Here is a 2793-nt window from a genome sequence, read left to right as displayed (position 1 = left end):
CTTTACTGATAACGTTGTCAGATCATTACACCCTAACATTCTTAAAACATTTTGCGAACATTACATTGTTCTGTGTTGATGTCATGTAACGTTGTGCAAATGTTTTATAAAAACGAATGTTCTATAATCCTCAGGATGTTACAGGAAAAATGTTCTACCTCTGATCACACATTATACTGCAGGTACGTTCCATAAGAGCCATAAAAGAGAGAGAAAATTAAAATAAATAAATAAATAAATAAAAATCAAAAATCAAATTGAAACAGTACAAAAGGAGATAAAATAAATAAAGGATTGTTGGATTGTTTATTGAGTCTATTGTTTCAATATTAACATCTCTAAGGCACTTCCATATTGAGGAAATGGATCTGTACGGTCAGGACGGGTCACCGAATTATATGGGTCACATAACACTCATAGATATATATAATAATAAATATATGGTGCTATACATATCCATATATTATACAAATCTATGGTAACACCACCCGCACCCGGAACTTCCTCATCCAATCAGAGCTCAGCTCAGGCTGACGTAGCTCAGGTCAACGGTAGCAGAGGTCGGAGGAGATTCCGCCTTGTCACTGAGGATAATTGAGTCGCCTGAAAAGTTTGTATTTCACACGAAAAATAACCCAGAATTTACCGTCACCACAAGCGGGGGAGCAGGTAGATTGATGGTGAAGATTTTTACTTGCTAGCCATGTCATTTAATAATTATTTTCTTCATATATCAATGTGAGTTAACGGAGCTGTGCGTTATTTTGGTGTGACTGCAGCTAGCTAGCGAGCTAACTGGCTAACTAACTTCGAAGGTCGGTTAGGATATTAACACTGACAGCGCACTGTTTTCTCTTTTTTTTCTTCTTTTTTTTTTGTAAATTGTGAATGTAGTTGTTCTTTGCTATAAGGTACTGGTGAGACATGGGAAGAGAGAAGGAAGCTAAAGGAGACGCGAAGACCAAGCACAAGTCGACGAAACTGAAGAGGCTGAGTGACCGCGAGAGCGCAGGTGCGGGGGAACATGTCACGAGCAGGTGAGTGTCTCCGGAACGGATGGAAAGAAAAACGGACTTATAAACGGCATGCTGTCAGTTTAGCTAACGCGTTGTGTTTTATTCCATGATGAGAGTTTGTCCAATCAGCTTCCTGAACCTCCATGTCATGGTAGAGCAGCTCCCTGGTAATAAATGCACCTGACTGCAGCAACATCTGCTCCACATCCACATCAAAGCTGGGTGTTGCAGCATGCATTGCCTTTCATGTTGTTAAAACGTGGAGACAAATTAATTTGAATTAATAAAAAAGAAAAAAACACACACTTGCAGTTATCACAGTGCCATAAACGAAATAAAGGAAGTGGTGCTGAGCGAGTGCTTCGGGTGTCTGAGCTGTCTGTCTGGCTGGCTGGTGGCATTGAGGACATGCATTCATTTCACTGAGTACAGTGGGTACTCCATCTTCATATGAATAAATTAATTTACTTTGATATCTGATGCGTTTATTACCATGCATATGTGAGCAGACAAATGAATGCGGAGTGATCTGTCATTGGCTTGTGTAATTGATGAGAGCAGAGAGATGAATAGACACCTGTAAGCGCCACTGGCAGTACAGCAGGCAGCTCTCTGTGACAGCTAGCCTCATGTTATTTCATGGCACACTGACTGAATTACTGATTAAGGATCAACTTACCCACCTCGGCTACAAGCCTCATAGAAATAATTTTCCTGAGACGAGTGCCTCCTTCTTTAACTGTTGTACTGCCTGAGTCTGACGTTCAGATTTGAGATTTCTGAATGAGGAAAATTAACATCGTTGGGGAGTAATTGCTGCTCAGTTTTATGTTACGCCGAGCCCCGGAGGTTGGAAAGGTCAAACTGAAAAGAAACATGTTCAGAGCTGTAGGCAGATCCTTTGGGACGCTGCTTGTCTGATTGGTGGCATTTTATAGCGTTGTCTGACTAGAATGATCCTAACCAGGCAGAGGCATGAGGGTACCATCAGCCTAATGTGCCTTTAAGCCCCGAGTTGATAATAGTGCAGCTCAAACTGTCTTTTAGGAGCCCGCTCAGTCATGTCAAGAGAAAAGGGAAGGTAGCTTTTTCCTTGCAGTTTTACAGTATTTCTTTAGCTCCAGTCGTGACTTGATAATCCGACCCTTAACAATCCAAAACCTGCTATCTGACAGGTTTTTAGGAAAAGCTAACTGAACCCATAAAAACAGCCTTAACATAGCGACAGCCTTGGATTGTGACTCCGACATGACATTTTATGTCACCAATCAGGATGACGGCGTATTATCTGAGTGAACAATCCCACAGATTGGCTACGTTCACACTGCAGGACTTGATGCTCAGTTCAGATTTTTTTGTGAAATCTAATTTCTTTGCAACCAGCATCAGCAGCCAAGTACTGCCTGTGTGTTCCGGACACTTCCACCCCGTCAGAGCGCTGCCCCGGTGTGGAAGTGTCCCCAGACCGCGCCAAATATTCATCATTAATTGGGCCTAAATATCCAGAGAGCAGAAAGTTCTACTGGGACCAGCCCTACTAGTTATTATAACAACTATGAACAATAATTAACAACTAATGAACCTTCCAGCATCAAGTCCTCCTTGTATCTCGACCTCCGTCTTGACAATCCGACAGCCTTGCTATCTGACATAAAAGAAGGTTTTACATTTAGTGTTGGATTATCGAGTCACGACTGTACTTATGTTTTAGAAATACTGCATCACTAACAGACCTTTTCTTTTTTTCCTCCCACGGTCATCCCTGTCCTGCCCTGGC

The 2793-nt window shown here is 41.9% G+C and overlaps 1 protein-coding gene across 1 annotated transcript in view; it reads left to right on the top strand.

The window, feature by feature from the left end:
• Positions 1–2793, top strand: part of LOC103353462 (DNA topoisomerase I, mitochondrial) — a 38137-nt gene that overhangs the window by 9453 nt on the left and 25891 nt on the right. The window contains exon 2 of the mRNA XM_008276454.1: positions 895–1026. Coding sequence (XP_008274676.1) covers positions 925–1026 — 102 coding nt within the window. The 5' untranslated portion in view covers positions 895–924. The remainder of the gene's footprint in view (positions 1–894; positions 1027–2793) is intronic.

Source organism: Stegastes partitus, unplaced genomic scaffold, assembly GCF_000690725.1.
Source record: "Stegastes partitus isolate 25-593 unplaced genomic scaffold, Stegastes_partitus-1.0.2 Scaffold72, whole genome shotgun sequence".
NCBI lineage: Eukaryota > Metazoa > Chordata > Actinopteri > Pomacentridae > Stegastes > Stegastes partitus.
The sequence above is the reverse complement of the archived record's forward strand: the minus strand, read 5'-3'. Positions and strand labels throughout refer to the sequence as shown.